Genomic DNA, 21499 nt, shown 5'->3' on the forward strand with positions numbered 1-21499 from the left:
TATATCATTCATTATGTATTATAAATGCTGCGCCACAAGTTTTATAAAATTGTTAAATTATTGTTTAAGTATTTATCATATAATTAAAGTATAGTTTGAAATCAGGAAAGAGGAAATCACAACAACAAAAATAATAAAATACGCCAACCATTTTACATAAACTATTATTATTAGATTTTAGTCTAAAAGTTACGACAAACTTTGTTGAATCTACTCAATAATTCTCTAACCCGTAAAATGTGGTAATTCATATAACAGTTAATCAATAAACACTAATGTTTTAAATTTATTTAAATCAACAACAATGCGACAACTAAGCAAGACCAGATTCAGGAGTAGACGTTACAAAATGCATTAGAAAATTAGGAATAAAGGAAGAATAGGAGGGACCAGATCTTTTTACTATGGATCACACATTTGTAAGTCTTTTCTATATTTGCCTCATTTCAAGGAATAAAAAAAACATGTTGAATACTTATTTCACAGAAATTTGTGTGACTCTTCTTCCTTTTTGTCGAGCCTTCGACTTAAGTCGAAAGAGCGAAACATAGCGATCCTACACTCCGTCGGCGTCGGCGTCGTCTTTGTCAGCGGCGTCCACAAATATTTACTCTGTGGTTAAAGTTTTTAAAATTTTAATAACTTTCTTAAACCATACTGGATGTCTGCCATACTTAGACAGAAGTTTGTTTTAAGATTTAGATAGTATCCAGATGTATAAATGATCTTCGTTTTTTCTGCTTGGAAACATAACATTCAGTCTGTGGTTAAAGCTTTTAAAATTTTAATAACTTTCATAAACTATCATGGGTGTGTACCAAACTTGGACAGAAGCTTTTTTATGATCATAAGATAGTATCCATGCAGAAGTGAATTTGGTAAATATAAAGTTCCATTTTTCCGTCTTTCGCTTTTAATTGGACTCAGATTTTCTGCCAGGAAACAACACATTCACTTTGTGTTTAAAGCTTTTAAAATTATAATAACTTTCTTATACTTCTTTTGATTTTGTACCAAACTTAGACAGAAGCTTGTTTATGATCAAAAACTAGTATACAGATTAAAATTTTGTTATAATTTTGTACCTGTGTATCTGTATTTTATTTATAAAAGGACTTAATTTTTTTTCCAGTTAACATTTAATTCAGTATACAGTTAAAGTCATACGAAACGAGTGACCGGTACAAAATAATGTTATATTCGAATTCTGGAACCAATGCATACAGACATCATAAACTTAGTATTCTGTGCACGATTTTATCATTTTTTTCGCATAAATTTCGTATAATCGTCAATTTTTTTTTTCAATCGGTTAGTGTTGTTATGAAAATATGGCAGGTAATTAAAGTTCGGGTCTTGAAGCCGGAGTTTAACGATTGTCACCTGTTAGTCAACAATCAACAAAAAAGGCATGGATGTTGAGCACGTGTTTAACATGTCCAATCAGATAATAGTTTATTTTAAGGACATCCACGCGTATTGCGATCATCGGATTTTTACGAGATGGGTCACACTGAGGTAACTTTGCATACGGAATTAAAGAATTTTCTTCAGTAAAAAGTATATGTACATAAGTTTTATAATAAAAACAATCCATTGAATTATGAAAAAACAAATGCATTATTTTTTTTAATTTGAGGTTTCTTACCAAACTTGGACAGAAGCTTCTTACAATCAAAAGATAGTATCAAGCGGAATAATGTTATTGATTGTTTTCCTTATTTTTGTTAAGCCTGCGATTAACAGCAAAAGTAGGCGATGCACTGGGTTCCGCGGAACCCTTACGAATTTTTCTAAAAATATTGATACGCACAATGTTGGTGACGTTTTCTGATTTCACTTACCTGACACCAAATTCAGAATTCAAAAGAATTGATCAATATTGAGTAAAACTGTGCAAACATTTCATCTAGCCAAAAAATGTAACATACATCCTTATCTATAACATGTAAACGGCATTCATTCCGACAGCATCTCATTAAAAGCATAAAACAACTAGATGTGTCGAAGCGACACGAATGGCCCCGTCTCAAAATGTTGCAAAATCTGCAATTTCATTTACACATGTGGACACAAACATGATGGTAGTCTCACATATCAAAAATCAGCTCAAAATCTGGAGGCGTATAGAAAAACAAATCCGTGTAACTGATTTTTAACAATTTTCAAAGTTGTAAACCCTTAATTTTGGCAAAAATTAGCATTGCAGAACGAAACTTAAACTTGATCTGTAACTCATCATACCAAAAATCAGCCCAATATCTGAAAGCGTTTAGAAAAAAAGTCTGTATAACTGTGAGTTTCAACACTTTATCAAAGTCCGAAGCTCGTAATTTCGGCAAATATTAGCCGAGCGGAATAAAACTTTAACTTGATCTGTAACTCATCATGGTTAACTCGCATACCAAAAATCAGCCTAATATCTGAAGGCGTCTATTTAAAATTGCCGTATAATGGTTTGTTGCGGAATAACGGAATGAAGGAATGCCAGAATGACGGACAAGGGTAAAACTATATGGAACCGACAACTTCGTTGTGGGGCCGTAAATAAAATACTAAGTACATGGGTCCCCAAAGGTCTCGTGTCACAAAACTGTAAACCAACGTTTTACGTTAGTACATGTAATTCCTGAGTTGGTAATAGTCAATAATAAAAAAAAAATACTGTGTTTTGCAGTTTTGAACGGAGAAATGAAGTCAGTATGATATATTCCAAATAAAAAAGACAATATCTTATGCTTTTAATTAGATTTTTATCGATTAGAATCGAACATTGATGCGTTGAAAGGGTGGCTCCCAAAATGTCACAATATTAACTTTCATAATTTTTCTTTGAATTATAAGGGATGAGTTGTTGCAAATTATTATTGCAAAACGATCATTTCGATATATATAAAATAAAGTGTAGTGTACACATTATCGAAATAAAGCGGTCACATGGTGGTCTACAAAAATGTCACAGCATCGATAGTATGACGTTGACGTGCACTATATATGTAGACAACGTATGTTCGCGTTTCGCTGTTTTTAAACGTACGAATATCTTTAATATGAATTAACAACAACTGTTTTCTTTCACCTCTTTGAAATGCATTCCTCTTTTCGTTATAATCCTTTTATTTTTTTTTAAATTAAACCCGATTTCAGTACACTGCGATCCGACAGCAACTCAACAACAACACACATACATATTTATATAACAAGTCCGAAGATGGAAATGGGAACTCAATTATTACTTGCATCATACATGTAAAATAGTCGTATCAATCAGAATGTTGATCATTGTTCATTATAATAATATGACCCTTTGGGCACAACTGCAAAAAATCTAATAGGGAGATGTTTTATAATGCAATTACATTACAAAACAAGAATGTGTCCACAGTTCACGGATGTCCCACTCGTACTATCATTTTTTTTATGTTCAGTGGACCGTGAAATTGGGGCAAAAATATAATTTGGCATTTAAAATTAGAAAGATCATATCATAGGAAACATATGTAATAATTTTCAAGTTGATTGGATTTCAGCTTCATCAAAAACTACCTTGACCAAAAACTTTAACCAAAAACTTTAACCTGAAACTTGCACTATCATTTTTTATGTTCAGTGGACCGTGAAATTGGTGTCAAAATCATATTTGGCATTAAAATCATAAAGATCATATCATAGGTAACATGTGTACTCATTTTGAAGTTGGATGGACTTCAATTTCATCAAAAACTACCTTGACAAAAAAACGTGAACCTGAAACGGGACGAACGGACGCACAGACCAGAAAACATAATGGCCCTCTACTATCGTAGGTGGGGCATAATAAAATCGTTATAAAAGATTTAATCCAAACATTGCCATACTCTTTATCTAACGTATAAATATTATATATATAATGAAACAAATAACAGACTTATGGTTCATACTCAGTTAACATCGGTGGAATGTGTTTGGAAATACATTTGCTCACCATACAATGTTATACCAAGAAGCAATTTTTATTAGATACAGGAATACACGTATTCTGTGAGACAACACCCAACTTTAACGGATAATTTCGTTTATTGTTTTGTACATAGATCAGACCGTACATTTTCTCGTTTGAATTGTAATACATTTTCCATTTCGGGACCTTTTATAGCTTACTGTGTGGTATATATTTTGCTCATTGTTGGGGTGCCATATGGTGACATATAATTGTTAATTTTTTATGACAATTGGACCCTAGTAGAGATTTGTTTCATTGGAAATCATACCAAATCTTTGTACTGTAAACCGGGAAATTTTCGCGCCGTCTTTATTTCGCGATTTGCCAAGTCAATCTAGATTCGCGTCGTTTTAAATTCGCGTTTTTCCGATGTCCCGAAAAAATATCTTTAAATTTTAAAACTGCACATTTGTTTGTGTACCATTAATTAGTGAACTATATTATACTTGTATGTCGGTTGTAACTTAATCTGATATCAATCAATAAATTGTTTGGACGAGTGAATAGTTTTCATTTGTAAATAAAAATAAAATCTAAATTCATTAGTTGTTTCTAAAGCTATTGCTTTGTGTAGATTTTGTTCATGACTATACTTTGATATAGGTAGGAAACACATCTTTTCCAGTTAAATATTCGCGGTAGTTTTATTTTCGCGTACCAACTGCTACCGCGAAAATAGCGAAAATAAAACTACCGCGAAAATTTCCCGGTTTACAGTATTATAATTCTATTATTTGAAGAATTTCCCAGGTCTCGTTTGTCGATATATCAAATTAAAGTTTATTAGACCACGCTCGTAGTTCCTTATTTACTAGAATTCCCGGTGTCATTTCCTCCATATCGAAAGTCGGTTGACTTCTCTGTGGACTCCGACCTCCTCCACCAATAAAAAAAGAATGGACGCTATTTGGTTTTGTTGTTGTCTAAAATAATGTCGTATATCATAATATGATTTTTTGTGAGTCCTTTTGATGGAAATACAATTCATTTTTTACCTTCTATAACAAAAAGTGCTGAAAGTGACGTAAAGCACCAACTCAATTAATTTCAGTCAAAGAATTTCGTTTCAGTGTGCGTCACAGCAGAAGATATATATACTTATGTATTGTTCATATTAATAAAATCTATTAGTTTAATAAGATGTTTTGTTCATCATTTCACACATCCATTTAGTATTTAAGGAACCAATATCGCAATAAGTGGTTTTGTTTTAAAAAAAAATCTCTAGTTTTTCAAAGCTTCCAATTTCAAGAATACCTAAGCTACTATTTTGTTATATACATTGCTTTCATTATACAAACATACTTCTTTACTTATTCTGCTCTCCATTTTCATAATTTTGTTGACTTTTTATTTAGTTCGCTTGGTGTACTGTGTACAATGTATCTGTTTTCGATAATCTTTTGTTGAATTACATAAGTTGTTAATGCATTGAAAATTACGCAAAGATAAATCGTTATAAAATCACAAATAACGCTTAATTTCTTCTTTAGTTAACAGTTACTGATTAAATTGTATTGAAAAGAACAGAAAAAATCCTAAAAGTATATTACACGTAGAAGTGTAAGCTCAAATTTTCATACTAGTTTTTCATTCAGCATTTTAAAAAGTTTATAAAAAGAATTAAAAAAAGAAATTAAATTAACTCTGAAAGCGATACCGTGAATTTTGGTGTGATTTTTATTTGATAGTACCACACTTGTTGGTGATCTGACTCATTGTCACAAGAAAATTCCTATTGCCTTATCCTTTACCCATGCTCTCCAATACTATAGAACGCCGTATCTGCCAATTATGGTACTTCTTTCTTTATCATGATGAGGGTTTCTTTCTCATGATGAGAGGTTTCTTTATTATGATGAGGTCTTTCTTTATTATGACGATTTTTTTTCTCTATTATGATGAGTTTTTTTCTCTATTATGATGAGTTTTTTCATTATTATGATGATTTTTTTTCTCTAATATGATGATTTTTTTTTCTCTATTATGATGAGTTTTTTCATTATCATGATGAGTTTGTTCTCTATTATGATGAGTTTTTTCTCTGTTATGATGATTTTTTACAATATTATGATGAGTTTTTTTCTCTATTATGATGAGTTTTTTCTCTGTTATGATGATTTTTTACAATATTATGATGAGTTTATTTCTCTATTATGATGAGTTTTTTCTGTATTATGATGAGTCTCTTTTATGATGATTTTTTCTCAATAATAATGAGGTTCGTCTTTATTATGATAAGTTTTTTCTTCATTATGCTACGCTTAATACCCTAACAGTTCCAATGTTGTTGCACTCCCCGATACTATATAGGAACCGAGCCTCCTATTTCATCCTATACATTTTCCAAAAGACTGATATAAAACTTTTATCCGGAACTTTCGGTCATTATTAAGTTTGTGATTAAAAATGCAAGGCTTCTTTTTCCAGCTAGTAAACTTGATTTAAAACAATCTAGAGGAGGGGTTATATTAAGCGAAGATCCTTAATGGAAATTTGTTATGATTGAATTGCGTACATAGTTTTCATTTAAATCCCAATTTATTTCCTGTTTGCATTGTTTTACGCTAGTTATTGTGGGACCCTTTCTAGCTTGCTTTTCGATGAGCGCCACGGCCCCGTGTTGAGGGCCTTACTGTGTCCTATAACTCTTACATTTTGCACATTGTGACTTAGATGGAAAGTTCTTACATTGACACTCATACCACATCTTCTTATTTCTATTCAACATTTTTTCTATGAAACTCAAGGACATAGACATTGTTAAATCATACATGTAATTGTAAATGGTATCTTGATATTATTTCAGTGCACACAAAAGTAAATTGTTCATAACAGTACTAGTCTAATACACAAATCGAGGGAGCGATAAGGGTAGACCGAATTCTTCTGTCCCTATAATGCATATATTTCCTTATTTCCATTTGCTTTGCATTAACTTTGCTATTTTCTATTTTTCCTAGTTTTTTTTAGTGCAATATATAAAAAAAAAGTAGTGTCAATTAAAAACAGGTGATTCGCATACAAATTGTTTGCGCTCGTTTTTTTCGCAGATTTTATACATTTTTCAGCTATCTGTACCAATATACAATAATAGATAAATGGTTTTCTATTTTTTCATGTGCCTTACAATGATCAACGACCTTTCAGAGTCTAGATAATCCACTTTTTAAAAATTTATTACATTCATCCTGCATTCTCGACAAGATAAAAAATAGTGGATTTTCCAAACTGGGTCATTATAATAAAACAGGCAAATTTCAATGAGGAAAATTTTTTGAAAAATTATGTCATTGTTTTAAAAACTTAACTATGTCCTCCTATTTAAAATATGGTAGCAACTACACATCTACTTTTGCATAGGTAATATATCTGTACCAAAAATCTGTAGTACTTATAATATTCAGTACTATTTTGTAAATTTAAAATTATTGTAATATTTAGGTACCTGTATTTTTACAGTACTTGATTAAAGTTGAAAATTTAAGTACTATACGTTACATTATCTTAGCATTTTGAAAGTATGTCTATTTCAAATCTCTTAAGATTATGATTTTCAAACATGGAATATTCTTATCGCTTTTGGTGTTATTGCTGTATCAAAATTACAAGTACTGTAAATACAGATACGTAAATAGTACAATAATTTTACAGTAAAATAATAGTACTAGCTATCAAAAGTAAATTTCCAGTACTACAGATTTCAAGTACGGAAACGATACCTATGCAAAAGTAGCAGCGAATATTTGGAAATATGCTATGGAAAAAATGAAGAGGTAGCTTCAATTTAAACAAATTTGATCTGAGTGTCACAGATGAGCGGTCAATACGCTAGTAATTTAAGATGCATTCAACCTGTCAATCATATCTGTACCGTGTTCACAACGAGCTTTAAGCGTATATTGGGCGTACGAGAAGGGATAAGCTAGACAAACATTTGATCTGGATAAAACAATGTATGCTGCATAAAAATTTCCTGGAGTTATAGCGTTCATTAAGCGTAAACCTTTGCATTTCGACGTATTTCAAACTTATGCAACGCGCTTTTAACGATTGCTAAAAGCGTTCTTCTGGCGTGCAACTAACGTATACCGACTGTGTCAGTTGTCTCTGTACGTCTTGTGCACGCCGGTGTATACGTCAATGTGTGACGCAGGCATTATGTAGACGAAACGCTTGTCTGGCGAATTAAATTATTATCCTGGTACCTTTGATAACTAATTAGATCATCCTGTGATAGTAACCAATATATAACATGCATTTAGTTACTAAAACAAATATTGTTAAATAAAAACAACTGTTTCAATTTTAAATTTAGGTTTAAATTACTACGTATTGACATTATTGTAATAGGTTTGCATTCCATTTAAACATAAATTTCAGAATAAATTGTCGTAAAAAAGTTGGCTGTCCTATTGTAAATATTTAAAAATACACTTAAACTGAATATATATAAAATGTGTAATACTAAATGATTAGATAATGCATAATCCTTCGTATACGTTCAAAAAACACTTTCATTTATAATAAAAAAAAAATATTGCATATTGCATATAACACCACTGACCCTTCAGTAACTCCAATGACACAAAAGTATCACCATTGACAACATATTTCAAATTTTACTTTTATTAAGTACTGAACATAAAACAAACAACACTGAGCAAAAGAAAAAAAATCTCAAATTATATACCATGACATCAATAACTAAAAATGTCAATAGTGTTACTAAATATTGCCATTGATGTTACCAGCATAGACAAGTTTGTGAAAAATTTGTATGTGGATACATTGTACATTCTATTGTTAAAACATTGTTATAATGTATAATATGATATATATAGTATAATATGTCATAAATAATATGATTTTTCGCTTGTTAAACATGAAAGAAACACATAAAAATACTGATTGTCATAATATATTCATTGGTGTTACTATTGTCATAATATATTCATTGGTGTTACTAATCTGGTCATTAGTGTTATTCAATTTCTATTAAAGTAGTTGACAGTTGACAGTAACACCATTCATTTACAGGTGTATTTTTAGATTAAGTAAAAAATAAGTGTTCCATTCCCCTATTTTATATGTTGTTTCTGGTGCATGTTTCTGCAATCAATATCTTTTCATAAATCAAAATTCCGAAAATCTGTCGGAAAATGATTTTTTATAAGGGATCATCATGGATACTATTTCCATTTACGATATAGCATTTTAAAATTACGTTTAAGATTTTTTTTACTAAATTTTCAACATAGATATATTTTTTTCTTTTGCATAACATGCTTAAAGGTAAAATTGCTCGGAGAGAAACTATCGTAAATGTTGAAATATGGAGAAAGATAATTATTACCCAACCAACTGTCTTTCGGTTATACCTGTGACTTCAAAACATGAGACACGTCTTTTGTTGAATTTTTTTATTACGAAAACAAAATACACCTCCAAAATCATTTAAAAATGTCTGTATGTATCAAAATGCAATAAATTGTGATAAATCCTATAAACAAATGAATAATAGTCCTATTTTATACCTGAAAGGTATTATTGTAAAAAAAAGCAGTTAAGTCTGGCTATATCCAAGGATTTAAAAAAAACAACATTAAGGATGTTTTTATAACATTACATACTGTAAACTATAAATAGTGGATCACAAAACTTTCAAATCTAACATATACAAGTGTTGTTTTGATATTGTTTCATGTCTGTGACATAAAAAGACTAAAATAATATAGTTTTGCATGTCTTTTTTATAATCACCCAACTATGAACAATTTTCTTTCTGAGTCAAGAAAATCCACTTATGTTTAGCTTGCCGAGATGAAAGTAGAATGTAATAGATATTAAAGACAAGAGGCTTTTGAGAGCCTGAATCGCTCACCTGTTATTTCTTTGTTGCTTAAATCTCTCATCATTGATTGTTTTTGGTTTTCAGTATATTTTGATGAGTGGCTTAAAAATGCCATTTAAAAGTTCATTGTATCTGTCATATTTTCGCCAAAAGCAATTAAATACATTTTACCCATATATTCTATTTAGCCAAAGTGTCTATATTACTTTACGTTCAAAGAAATGAAATACAAAATTTATACTAGATTCATTTGAGAAGACTTTTAAAGTTAAAGAACACAGTAAGGCCTTCAACATGGAGCATTGGCTCACACCGAAAAGCAAGCTAGAAAGGTTCCCACAACGACTAGCATAAAAAAATGCAAACAGAAAAATATATTGGGTCAAAATGAAAATTATGTACGTAATCCAATCAAAACAAATTAACAATAAGGATCTTCGCTTAAAATAACTCCTCCTCAAGTTGTGCACTATGTTTTTAATATCAAGTTTACCAGCTGGAAAAAGAAGCCTTGCATTTCTTCATCACAAACTTAATCACGACCGAAAGTTCCGGATAAATTTTTTGTATTCAGCGTTTGGAAAATGTATATGATGAAATAGGAGGCTCGGTTCCAGCCTTTTTATCAAATGTATTCTAACCCCCAGAACACCATGAATATTTCTTTTTTAAATCCAGGAAAAAGGGGGTTCCTATATAGTATCGGGGATTGCAACGACATGGGAATTGTTTTGGTAATAAGTGCATCATAATAAAGAAAACCTTAATCATAATAGAGAAACATCTCATCATAATAAAGAAAACCCTAAACATAATAAGGAAAAAGTTCATCAATATAGAGAAAAAGTTCATCAATATAGAGAAAAAGTTCATCAATATAGAGAAAAAGTTCATCAATATAGAGAAAAAGTTCATCAATATAGAGAAAAATCTCATCATAAAGGAGAAAAGGCTCAACATAATAAAGAAAACCCTCATCATAATAATGGAAAAACTCATTGTAATAGAGAAAAAAACTCATCAAAATAAAGAAAAACTTCATCATAATAAAAAAAAATCCCTCATCATGATAAAGAAGGAAGTACCATAAGGCAGTTACGGCGTTCCATTATTTTCATTTTGTTCTCGTTGGCAATCATATCCATTGCATTATTTCCATACAATAAAAAACCAGTACAGGAAAAAAAGTACATATAGCAAAAAACACAAATACAAACTAAACCATCACAAACTATACTATATCACACCAAACAATGATGGTTTTGAAAGCGCGCTCATTGCATGTTGTTATCCTGCTTTTATGCTATCTTGTCGTCTTAAATATCCTAATATAGAAACCTAAAGATTTCAGACAGCAACATTATTGATAGAACAGGAAAGCAGAATTTTCTTATCATATTCAAAATGTTAAAGTTTTGAATGCAGAAAAATAATATACGTTTAACCATAATCAACTACTGAGTAGACTGTAGTATATTGAGCTTAAAGAAAAAAATGTGTCATCTGTATTAATATTTATACACTGATTTCTGACTCGCTAGTTATTGTGGGTAATTGTAGAACTACATTCGAATAAAATGCAAGTTCTTTTTTTTTCTATTTTAGATATATGTCCAGATTTTACTTTGGAACATAATAACTGTTACTATGACTGGTAAGATTTAATTCTTTTTTTTTCTTTTTATATGAAGACTTTTCGGTCCTATACTAAATCGTATCATTTTTGGAAGAAAGAGAAAGATTTGCCTGGGTATAAACTAATGATTTTCAGGATGACTTACCTTTTAAGGCTGATTTGACCCTGAAAATTCACCGATAATAAAATATTGCATGCTACTATAACTTATCTAATATTTATTAAACAAAATAAAAGCCTTTAAATAATGGATTGTAGCCAAGCCTTGATGCTACAATTACTGTCTGTCTGACTATAATGTAATCTTGCTCATTCTCACATGTGTAACACAGAGACAGCAGCTACTAATTGGACATTCAAACGCCTATGGAAGAAGAACTTACAAACTTATCCAAATTATCAACATAATGCACAAGTGCATAAAAACAGTTTGAGAAACACGAACCCAAGCTGTGTATCACCATAAACATTTCAAGTCAACCCGTGCTCGCGCGTTTTTTTTTTTTGTAGCTTTTTCTATGCAACCTCTAAGTAGCTTGAGTAAGTCTTCAATAAGTGGATTTTTTTAAATGTTATTCCTTATTGCATTATTTAATTAACGCTTTTAAGATTTAAATTCTAGAAACCCAAATATACTAGTCTTTTGATAGCATCTAAACCAAAAGGACTTAACTATTTATAGCTTGACATGTATTGACGCTGGTCTATTGTTGAGAATTGTGAAGTGACCTATTAATGTCTTTCGTATTGGACTGCTGTCTCATTGAGTTACATGTATAATATCTGATATCTCCCTTTATTTGTTATATTTGGGGGCTAGACGAAAACATCTTTAAAAAAATGACAATGATTTTCTAAGATCTATTCAAATAAGAGGATTCATTTTATTTAATGATGCAACTCAAAGTCTTTGATTTTGTTAATAATACAATGTGTGTTATCCTATTATAAATCAGATTTCATGCAAAAAAAATCAACATATCAATCAAAGTTATGTATTATTTGTTTTTGTCTAATTGTTATTATAGGATCCTCGTGGTATAATAAAAAAGATAACATCGAAATTTTAAAAGTGCAATACTCATTATTAATTCTATGAGGTCTATACTTGTGAATGAGCTTTAAATTTAGTACTGTTTATATTGATCAGACGATTTAAATGCATGTTTCAATAACAAGGAAACTTTTATTTTCTATATCGATTTTAACTTTAAATGCATCTGTTTTAATCAAACAGATAAATCGTAAAAATTACGGTTTTTTTTAACGAATGAACGGTTTTATCTATTAACCTTGTATCTATTCATAGTATTGGCTAATCTTCAAATTTGACATTAAAAAAATTAGCGCAGTTTGAGATCTGCCAAGGCCTTTAAACTGCACGAAAATTCAATTCAATACAATCCATTCAGAAAACATTTTAGCAGGGGTTTTGGTGCCATACATTCTACAATCTATAACTATGAGAGACATTCTACAAGTAAAATAAGTTTGAAAAACATTCTACAAGTTATATAACTATGAAAGACAATCTACATGTTATATAACTATGAAAGACAATCTACATGTTATATAACTATGAAAGACATTCTACAAAGTTTGACTATGGAAGACTTTCTACAAGGTTTGACTATGGAAGACTTTCTACGAGTTGTTACTGTCAAAGACATTCTACAAGTTATAAATTTGAAAGTCATTCTATGGGGTAATAACTATGAAAGACATTCTACAAGTTATTTTTGTGAAAGACTTGTAACTATAACTTAATTTGTCTTCTGTTATTGTGAGGTCCCCATAAAAGCAGGCAAAAAAAAAATGTGTAAGATAATTGTTAATTCAGCAGGGGACAATTATTGTGAGGCTAGTCACATATAAATGTTGATAAGGCTTTGTTTGACATGACTGACATTCGAGTTATGACCCTTTACACTATACACAAACAGATGAGAAACACTTCTATTCAAGGAATATATAGTAGTAGTAGTAGTAGTAGTAGTAGTAGTAGTAGTAGTAGTAGTAGTGGAAGACGCATGGGGGTTACTTCGATATTTCTTTGGTAGGGATGTGCCATTTTTGCCTATAAAAAGAAACCATTTTAATATAACAGTCACTGAAATTCTGTACGTATAGTTATATCAATATTTAGAAAAATTACCTTTATTTACACACAATATTTAAAATTCGAACCATGCTTATAAACCAAAGCACTACATTTATATCATCACTCATAATTCATAACTATACAGTTACCCTTAAGTTCGTATATATGAATTGACATCGTTTGGTGCACATATATTTTATCGTTATATATGTTAGCGGCAATAAGTGAAATTAGGCATTAACCTTTAATCCTAAGCAATAAGCTAACGCCTAGGCAGTAAATATATTGCTTAAATGATGTAAGGCATTAGTCTTAAATCCTGAAAAATGTGTGCAGGCATTAAGCTTAATGCCTAAAATATAAATGCGAGTAAATTAAAGACATTTTTTTATTTAAATAAAAATACATTTGTTACATAATAACATTATGAGAACTGTGGCCTGTTTATCTTAACTATCCTTAGATCGGTCCTACAAGATATTCTTAGGACAGAAATTAGGACAAAGTTGGAACCGACTTACGACATGCCCATCGAAGCTATCTAAGGACTATTTTAGCTAGGATGTCCTTACCACTGTCATAAGTATTGACGTAAAAGAAAATTGAAATATTGTATCCAATTTAACCTACAACTTTAATTCAAAAACCGATTCATTATTAGAAAATAATTATACTTTTAAATTTAAGGAAAAATATCAAAACTATATAGAAATTGTGAGCAAAAATCATATCTTAATTTTGTCTACTATTGACAAGTTCAAACCAGTTCGACTAGTGAAGTGTACAATTTTTTCAATAGATATTATAATTATTTTATAGAATCTCCCCCCCCCCCCCCCCCCCATTTTATTTTATGTAATACCTCAAAAACATGAAAAAAGTATGAGTTTATTCTGTTTTTTATATACAGCGGTATAATACTGTTGCCTTTATTTTTAACTTTAAAATTACTAAATAAATTTACTCTTGAAGATCTGTCAAATGAATATATATTTATACATGCATTATTAGAAATATAATTAAGAAAAGACATTAAATCAAGAATAAATCACCAAATATGCATAAATTCCAGAGTTTACTTATTGCCTAAAATCATGTTCAATGTCTGAAAATTTAAGGCAATAACTTAATGCCTAGGTGTTAGCTTATTGCCTATGATTTAAGCTTAATGCCTAATTTCACTTATTGCCGCTAACATATATATGGATTTTTGGATTAACTGCATGTTTATGTGAGTGTGAGATGTGAATTTTCAAATAGATTGATTTGATTTAATATAAAAATTGACCATTAATAATGTAAGATTCTCAATAGAATATTTATGTATGATATGTTTATCATACCCCAAATTGTTATACAGTTATCAAACGTAAATGCATTTTAATAAAGGGTGTCAATAAAATGGAGCGTTATTTTTAAAATCTCGCAAAAATATAATTCATATTTTTGGCACATCACCGTATACAAAAAAATAGGAAATACCCCTCCCCCTACTATTATAGCAGTATAATATTAATATCATAGTGTGTAAGTGACGTAATACGGTATAAATGGGTCAGTAAATTCCATATGGGGTGAGAGCGGAGCTCGTATCCCCATATAGAATTTAATAACCCCATATATATCGTATTAGGTTACTAGCACATCGTGTAACGAATTTATTTTACCGACTATCTTCAAATGTGGTATTTGGACTAGCAGTGTATCAAATTGATTAGGTCTTCAATACTGAGTAGTAAGAACCTACTTCCATTTGTCTATACAAAAACAAATGCCAACAATAACAACTTGTTAGCTTTAAATTGGTTCTTTGAATTCATTACAATCGTTCATTATCAATTTCTTCGGCTTTTTGGTTTTGAAAGGGACGTGACTCTTTGCTAACCCCATATGGTAACTAACCTTATATTTTTATGACATTCTATATCAAGTATATATAGTCACCACTTATAGTCCTTTGACCAATCATATCCCAATAAATTTATAGGAGGTAAGATACTTTCTATTACTATGTTATCAGAAAACTTATATATATGTTGGAAAGACAAAAAATGAACTGCGGACTAGAATGACTTTACATAGACAGCAAACCAACCATGAAGATTTAACACTCATCAAGGCAAACGACCATTTCCATCGTTGTTCTAATGGACGAATACAAATATTTCCATTGTATATTGTCAATCGTCAAAATGATTAGAAAGAAGAAAGAAGAATTATTCATAAACATTCTCAACCCGGGATTAAATGATAAATTATATTCTAATTTTAACGTAACATTTTAAAGTTTTAAAATGACATTAGTAGTCTCCCTTGTATTTGTTAACGTAATACTATTGTTAACGTCAATCAATTGTTTTATTTATATACAAGTCACATTACCTGAAGATCAGCGGAAGCAGTGAAAGTACTAGTAAAAAAGTGATGCATTGAAACCGTTATTATTTTTTAATAATTTTCTTATATATATATATAAGAAAATTATTAAAAGATAATAACGGTTTCAATTCATCACTTTTACTAGTACTTTCACTGCTTTCACAGATCTTCAGGTAATGTATATATACATATGGGTTCTTATCTCCAGAAAATCCATGTTCTGTGTATGGCTGTCAATATGGTGCAAGCTGTAATGCTGACGGGGATTGCATCTGCCTAGCTGGATTTACTAGTGATACGTGTACTGAAAGTATGTACTTTCTTTATTATCATTTCTGTTCAAGGCAACTCTACTGACAGTATGTTCTTTATGTATTATCATTTCAGTTTAAGGCAACTCTACTCACTACCGCACGGGCAAAAATATTCACAAATACAATGTCTACCCATGTTTAAAACTACAATAAAGTCACGAAAGTATAGCTTGCATCAATTATTTCTTAATTTCAGTTTACGGCAACTTGGCAGATGTTCAACCACATTTGACTCAGTGATATGTCCGATAGACGTAGTTTTATTTTCCCGACGTTCGAGGGTTAGGAGGGTAAATACTAGTAACACGTCACTCCTTATCCGTTCCGACGTCTTTGTTTATTCACGACGAAGGGGATTCAATTAAATAGTATCGCCTAATTAATGCCGTTAATAAAAATAAAAAAAAGGCCGGTATCGTCTTGTTTCTGTACTACTAAGTATTTCTATTGTATAAGATCAAGAGGTCGAGAAAGCATGATAATACATGATTTATTGTAAATGCTTTATAACCTTAAACATAACAATCAGTGTAGACAATGTATGAAAATATATAAAAATATAATGTGGTAAGCAATTACGTTACATTGTATGGTGGTTGTTAAAATGAAAATGCTAGTTTGCAAAGGTATCGATATCATCTGGTTAACTATCGTATTTAGGCTTCATCATTTGTAAAGATTGACGATAATTATCTAAATGAATGATCTGTTTAATGAAATAAAATACCATTGGCAAGTAGTAAACTAACGCAAAAATATGTTACAACAAAGCACACATTTTAGTTGTACATATTTTAAAATTGTTAGAAACAATATAAAAGCTATTGATCCTCGATAATAAAATAACGCTAACAGAAAAAATGTATGACTAAACCAAACATTCCCATTAAAAGGCGAATGTTACCATAAGAGACTAATGGATTTTTTTTTATTTTGGATCATAAATTACTGATAACCAAACATCCGTATTCTAGACAATTGGTATGTACAATGTAAGGTATATTACGAAATAAAACATTTATAAGCAGATCGAAAATCTACACTTCTAAAATAAAGTTAGTAACCGTTAATTGATGTTATTCAACTTGTTCAGCATGAAACATTCAGCAATTATATATAATGCACTTAAGTATTTTATACAGTACGTGTTATTATCTAGATATTTCCGTTTCGGCTCTGGTATCAAGAGGAGATCACCAAGGCCTGTATCGGCCCCGGTAACAGAAAGTACAAGAATCTGCCTGTTCATGGCACCTGTATTAAATTACTCTTAAACTTTGAGTTAACTAAGAAAACTGTATTTACAGGTACTTGAATTGATTATAATGATCAATTTGTTTTAAAATGTCTTAAGATGCACTTTTATGAATTGATAACCTTTATCAATTTTCCGATTTTTGGAGGGGGACGGGAAATTTAAGGACATTAAAAGAGATAAAAAAAAACATGTTCTTGCATTGAAAACAAAATACTCTTATTTTATCAAGAAAGAGAACTCGAGATTATTAAAACAAATAAATGTTTTCTATTTGAATTTTCTAATTGAAACATTATTGTTTGTTTGAATTATGCTTAGGTAGCTTAGAAGATTTGAAAAGCACAATTTCCCAAAGTTCGTTAACTAATATAAGTGATGCTGAAGCCTACGCTAAACAAACACATCAACATATAGACAACCACATTACTCAAAATTATACAGACTTGAAAACATCTGTCGTGAGTACTTTTACAATAACATAATTAATTTCTTTGTTTTTATATTGTACCTGTATTTAAAAGCTTTGTCAGATATGACTGATTTATGTACTGTTGTCAATAAGTATGTCATAATCAATGCATTAACAAACACAACTCGAGAGTGGAAAAATCGATAATAAGCATTTCCCGTTGTGCAATATCACGGTAAGTATAGTGTCCGGTGGAGATCGTGTTTTTGTCTGGTGAATCGGTCCACTTTTTTTCGAATGACATTACATGCGATCAGATCAATGTATTGCTTTTTCGCGTTTTATTCATGACTGTTCATCCTATTCTAAATACGAAACCTTTTTTTTTAGTACAAACGACGCACAATGTCCTTGTTCAGTGCTTTACATTGTCCGTGTGTTTTTCGAGAGCAACATTAAAAAACATCTGGGTTTTAAACAAAGGGTCCGGATTTTTCTAAGAAAATGTGGATAAGAATGAAGGCATTATGGGTGCTTATAAACTAAATATTTCTAGTTTATAACTGTAAAAGGCGAAGGGCAATTTCATATATTCCTAATAAGTAACAAAACATATTACTATGTTGATCAAATTTAATTTAATTCAATGATAATTTTCAGTTCTGAAAACATTTAACGATAACCTTGCAGTATTAAGATATATAAGAAATTACCTGATTCTTTGTAAAACTGTCGTTAGAACAGAGAACAAGGGGACATCATTTCATGTGCTTCGATACGTTTACCGTAAATGATAATTTAAGATTTATATATACTAGAAGATGCCTGCGAAATCGCGGTACAATTAGGCAAGTGTTGAAACAAAGAGTGTGTACACAGTTATAAGGTGGAGACAGTAAGGATTTGGACACGGTTAATTTATATAATTCAATTTTAAAGACCTGAAAATGAGGAACATAATGCAAAAAATCCCAACTTAATCGAATGAAAAATAAAATCGGCAGTACGTCGACTGAGCATGCGCGAAAGCGTATAAGACACGGATCGATAACGGTCTCCGAATTTGGATATTTACAAAAAAATGCGTTTTCTGTGAAAAAAAAAATTGTTTAAAAGACAATTTGTTTGACACACACAAAGTACGATCATGTTCGTTCGTCTAAACCCAACATTGTACTGATTGATACTTTAGTCTAGGAAAGCATGATTTATTTTGTAGTTGTAAATGGCCTGGAACTAGCTTTTAGTTACCGCGAGTACTCTTATATCGATACTTCGTATCTATTGTTTTTATGTTTGATGGTTTGTATGTGCTTCGTTCCGGTCTATTGAGTAAACTTAAGCCATTTGTAACTGTTTGTTCTTATAATCACCACTGTTCAATGTTAAGGGAGGGTTGCGAGCTTACATGCATATTTGACCCCGCCACAATCTTTATATTCCTGTCCTCAGTCAAGAGCCTGTGATTCAGTGGTGGTCGTTGGTTTATGTCCGTCATATTTGGTTTTTTTCGTACAACTTATGTCGTTAGTTTTCTCGTTTCGATTGTTTCATGTTGCGGTGGTCTGTTTTAGCTGACTATAAGGTATAGGGTTTTTCTCATTGTTGAAGACCGTACGGTGACTAATGTTTACTGTTATCTTCGGTATTTGAACTATTGTGGATAGTTGGCTCTTTGGCATTCATACCAGATTTTGTTTTCTTTATACATGTTATATTAGTATTGTTTACAACACGAATATTTTCTGTATGATATCCACATTTGGTTGATATACGTATGTTTGGATCGATTCAACACGTGTGACTGGGCGTTGACTTTTTGGATAGTTTCACCATATTTACATGGGAGTGGACATGTTTGATTTATCCAAATATACCGATGCCGGTGTCCATGCAAATTATCAGATGTGGCAAACAATAATATATACAAATGTTCAATGCTTTTTACGAATGTACGTGTTACGTACTACAGTATTATCCGACTGGTTAATTGCTTTGTTTTCGTTCTTTAAAAAGTACTTCATTTGAACAATTTCAAACGTAATCGTACTGATAAATATCTTTTTATGCCATTGAAATTTTGTTTAATCACTCGATCAAAACCTGAACACAATTGATAGTTAGTTTTTTTAGTTTCAAGCCATTCTCAGTTAAACGTTGATAAACTATATACTTCATATTTTTTAATAGTGTGGATATTGTTATGTATTCTCTTGTTCTCTTATAGCATAATACTCAGACTGCTATCATCGACAAGAACTGAAACAGTCTCCGAAAATAAAACAAACGTTTGATTCATGTTTTGTACATCACGCGAAAAAAACGTGTTTGTTTGAGACACTTAATATTCTTTATATATTTCAGCAAACAACAAACGATATTTTCTCGTTATTATTGTCAAAGTTAACAAATAGTCCGGAATTTTCAGACGTAGAAACAGTTGATTTGTCGGAGGTTTCTCGAGGTAAAATATTCATGAATTTTACCTTATCTGTTAAAAAACTGTAGTTATTTTCCAAGAGTAAAGAGATTTGTTCTGCATAAACATGATGCTTATTCTAACACAAGTTTCTTTCATAAGATTTAAAAAAAAGAATAATTCACTTAGATACTGCTTGTTTCTGTCACGAACGTATTGAACTGAGCAGATATATTTTTACATTTAGACTACATATTTGAAATAGATTATTTGTGCATATGTTGATAACTTTTTTTATATTACTTACACGATTTTATTTTTTGAATCTAGTATTCTTATTTTTAAAAACATCAAATCCATCGGTACACTATTATTTGAATACAAGTCGGCAAAATTAAGAATAGTTGGTTTAATGTTCATGTTGATATTAAAAGATCTGCTCAAATATAGTCATTGGAGTCTATGAAAATGGTGTCCCTTAACGTTGTAATTTTCAAGGAGTGTTTGGTTAAATCCTTTACATTTTGTTTGAGAGACAACAACAAGTTAAGCATGATCTACTTACTTTCCCGGAGCACCTGATTCACTGTTTTTGCTGATGACTGTTGTTTAGAAGAAAAAAATGGACGAAAACAGGGAAAATGTCAGAAATGTGAATTAATTTTTTTATGGTGATTTGACACCAGAAATAATGGTCAAATTATTACTGTCACACATGCATCGTTTATGTGATAATAGAAAATTAAAAAATTTAATTTGGTTAATTTTAAACAACTGAATATGGAATAATTTTATTATCAAACTCCATAGGGCCATTACCGCAACTCGTTTTTAATTCGTTTTTCTGTTTGGTACACTCGGTTTTTATTCAATTTTACTTTATAAGAGTCTTTCAAATTAAAAAAATAAATAAAACGTTCTAGTTAAATAACTAGTTTAAGATAGCATTTATTTACTTCATTTCCGTGGAAATAATTTTGGTCAGAGCTGCTTATAGTTTTTTTACAAGTTCTTGTCAATATGTAACTGACCATTTGAATGATAGCTAGTAAATACTGAATGAATTTAAAGACATTGAAGTTGGGAATTATTGCTTGATTTTTTTTATTTTGTTAATTTTAAAGTCATAAGAAACCTCAAATTAAAA

General features: G+C 30.5%; 1 protein-coding gene across 1 annotated transcript in view; it reads left to right on the forward strand.

Moving 5' to 3' along the window:
* Nucleotides 1-279: 279 nt before the first annotated feature.
* LOC139486149 (location of vulva defective 1-like) overlaps nucleotides 280-21499 on the forward strand; it is a 60757-nt gene continuing 39537 nt past the window's right edge. The window contains exons 1-5 of the mRNA XM_071270884.1: nucleotides 280-419; nucleotides 11442-11490; nucleotides 16161-16262; nucleotides 17843-17982; nucleotides 20298-20397. Coding sequence (XP_071126985.1) covers nucleotides 405-419; nucleotides 11442-11490; nucleotides 16161-16262; nucleotides 17843-17982; nucleotides 20298-20397 — 406 coding nt within the window. The 5' untranslated portion in view covers nucleotides 280-404. The remainder of the gene's footprint in view (nucleotides 420-11441; nucleotides 11491-16160; nucleotides 16263-17842; nucleotides 17983-20297; nucleotides 20398-21499) is intronic.

Source organism: Mytilus edulis, chromosome 8 (genome assembly GCF_963676685.1).
Source record: "Mytilus edulis chromosome 8, xbMytEdul2.2, whole genome shotgun sequence".
Classification (NCBI taxonomy): domain Eukaryota; kingdom Metazoa; phylum Mollusca; class Bivalvia; order Mytilida; family Mytilidae; genus Mytilus; species Mytilus edulis.